The sequence below is a fragment of the Tupaia chinensis genome, unplaced genomic scaffold (assembly GCF_000334495.1).
Source record: "Tupaia chinensis unplaced genomic scaffold, TupChi_1.0 Scaffold000161_1, whole genome shotgun sequence".
Taxonomy (NCBI): domain Eukaryota; kingdom Metazoa; phylum Chordata; class Mammalia; order Scandentia; family Tupaiidae; genus Tupaia; species Tupaia belangeri.
The window spans coordinates 3,095,119-3,098,156 of NW_006159632.1; the positions used below are offsets into that span (position 1 = coordinate 3,095,119).

The 3,038-nt window shown below is 57.9% G+C and overlaps 1 protein-coding gene across 1 annotated transcript in view; it reads right to left on the reverse strand.

The window, feature by feature from the left end:
• Nucleotides 1-3,038, reverse strand: part of KCNK1 (potassium two pore domain channel subfamily K member 1) — a gene marked incomplete in the record, with an annotated part of 52,150 nt that overhangs the window by 47,857 nt on the left and 1,255 nt on the right. Inside the window, 1 exon segment of the mRNA XM_006145998.3 lies at nucleotides 2,740-3,031. Within this exon segment, the coding sequence (XP_006146060.2) occupies nucleotides 2,740-3,031 (292 nt within the window).

Sequence of the window (3,038 nt, forward strand, 5' to 3'; positions counted from 1 at the left end):
CAAAGACACAGCGAAGCCAGGAGGACTCTGGACAAACAGGCCTTGCAAATCCCCCACTGTCACCTCTAACTCACACCCGCTGTCCATCAACTGTGCGTCCGCACCACTGTCCACAACACAGGGGTCACAGGGTCCTGTTTCTTTGGGTCATCATTTCTTGTCTTCCGTGTCAACGTAAAATACATTAAGTGCATTCATGTGCTTTTCTCTTGCTAGTCTGTCTCCTGTTATAGATCTCTTAATCATAAACTTTGCTATGGGTCAAAGAAAAATATTTTCTTGTCTATAAGATGGAGTAAAGAGGTGTTAAATTGTTAGCTGGAAAAAAAAATACCAGAGTCCTCGGCAAAGCAGAGAATGAAAAGATCATTACTAAATTACTGACCTCAGCCTTCTTCCAAACAGACCACGACGCCTCGCCCAGTTCCTTCCAGACATGGAGGCTTGAAGTTTGTGGGCTGAGGCGATTCGGGTGTCTGGGCACTGCGGCCCTGTGCTAGTGGGCAGCACCGCAGCGCACAGTCCTAACGCCCACCCGGCCCTTCCCGACGCGGGGACGTCCGGCTACTGATGAACGGCCTGACAGTTGTCTCCGTGGTCTGCCAGTCACAGGGCTAGAAGAGCTGCCTGTCCCCGGACACACGTGCATGCACACACACAATGTGCCTAGTATCCACCAGCAGGACAAATGGTTCCCTTTCCGTTGAGTTGTCAGGTCTTTTTCCAGAAAACATTCTCCTGGTAATGAAGTATCCTGCTCTGCTCTGAGAAATACCTTCTCTCACAAAACCAGGGTCCTGAGACCACTGAGACCATGACACTGAGACACCAAATGTGTCACCGTGGGTCAGCTCAGAACCGGACAGCAGAGCAGTCTGTGCAGAGAGCTCAGTGACCTGCTAATTCCACAGACCGACAGGACCTTTTCACTCGCTCCCCTCAAGTGCCCCTGGCACTCACTCCCTGAATGAACCCTTGTTCTGCGTGAACGCAGCCTGACTTTCTGAGGAGCTCCCGCACTCTGAATTCCAATAATAAGACATCGCTCCTCATCTGCACCTCCTCCCTTCTTTTTAACAGGAAATGCAACTTTTCCTAATTTAAAAAGGGGCTTTACATCTCCCCTCTGGGACTCGGCTGCCTGTTTGACTGTAGACTAGTGTGGGACATTTAACCAGGGGCCCATGACGTTAAGTTGCGGGCGTGCTTTGTTTTAATGGGCAACTCCACCCAGGAAAGGCAAATGGACACTTTTTCCATGCACTTCTTCACGTTCTGCCTTCAAATTACTAGTGATAAGGCGATACTAAGTTACCATTCTTCAAAACATTTACCCCAACACTCTGACCCAATTGTAAGCTCCCCGCAGCTCCGTGGGAACACTTCATTCTCCGGAGAATGACTGACCCTGATCCTGAATTTAGTACGCACACCCTGACAAGGCCAAGGCCTTCTGCACTGTCCCAGGGAAGAGAGCGGTGAAGCCCGGCGAGGTGAAGACCCAGGGCAAGACCCAGCGCGCTCTGGGAAGCAGACTTTCTTTGGAAAGCCTGGTAATGGGTCTGGCCTGTTCATGGCCACATTTAACACCACCTACAAGCTAGACTCCTGCTTCTGTTTATTTCAGGGTACACTTACATCCATCTAATTCCGCCGGAATGCTCGCGTCACGTGATTTAGGGGAAGAGTGTATTATTTCCCGAAGTAGTGACCAAGACCACAGTGTGGCCAAGAGGGACTATAAACTAATAAACAGAGCGGTGGGGAGTGGGAGGCGGGTGCTGCCGCCCGCCTGGAGATGGAGATTCACCTGCAAAGGTGGAGGCGGGGCTAGCGAAGTGCTCGCTCAGGAAGTCACCGGCCCAGTCCCCGGAATACAGGACGGTAACCCGAGCCCCGGCCCTGCGCAGGCGAGCCCAAGTGCTGCAAAGACGAGCTCAGCGATGAAAAGGACAGTGGGACCGCTCTGCGATTCCTCCCGGCTTCCGAAGGACCACGGAACGCTCCCGGCCCGTGCTCCCCCCACCAGCCGGCCGCGAAACTCAGTCTTCGGTCATCTAAGCCGGCAGAGGCGGCGCGGGGACGACTGCGGGTGTCCTCCCTCGCCCGGCTGCTCCTCCGCCCTGAGCGCCCTGCGGGTGAGCAGCGCGGGCAGGTGGCGCTTCCAGGTTGATGGGGCGCCTGGCGAACCCCAAGTTGAGAGAACTGCTGAATCAGGGCGCCCCATTTTCTCAGATGTAGTCAGCCGGTGCTCCTTCCTCTCCCCCACTCCGCCTGCTCTGAAAAGACCTCTACTCTGTCCCAGTGGAGGTCACCTGCGAGGAGCCGGATGTCACTCGACTACCCCCAAACTGTCTCCGATGTCCAAAAGGATCGAACTACCTATGCGTGACCTACAGGGAGGGCACACTCGGGAAGGTGACCCGCCAACGCGGTGCTCAGATTCTGCGGCCGCGGCCCTCTGGGGCTGGGCCAGAGGAGGGCCAGCGCGCCCGGAGCACCGCGTAGTTGCCGCCGTCCCACCGCCTGCAGCCGGGCCCGGGCGCTGCGGGTCGTCCGGCGTAGGGACCGGGACAGAGCGCAGCCTTGCAGCCGCCCGGCCGAGGGGCTTAGGGCCACTTCCCGGAGTCACGTTCTGAGGCTGCGCTGGCTTCCGGCTCCGCCGCACCTGCGCTCCCGACCACGGCAGAGGGGGCCGGCGGCGGGCGCAGGGTCGGGGCCAGCGGCCGGGGGCCCTACCTGTGGTGGAGAGCACCGTGCTGGCGAAGAAGAGCGCCGAGGTGAAGTCCCAGTTCCAGTTGCCCGAGGCGTTGCTGAGCACCGACACGCCGTAGTTGCTGGCCTCCAGCACGCGGCCCAGGAACTGCTCGAGCTGCGGCTCCGACAGGCACTCGTGCTCCTCCAGGAAGCGCCGCTTCAGCTTGCGCAGCTCCTGGCGCAGCAGGTCCTCGTAGGGCAGCTCCACCGACGAGAAGACCACGGCGCCGAAGACCAGGTAGAGCAGGTAGCCGAGCACCAGGAAGCCGAAGCAACACGCC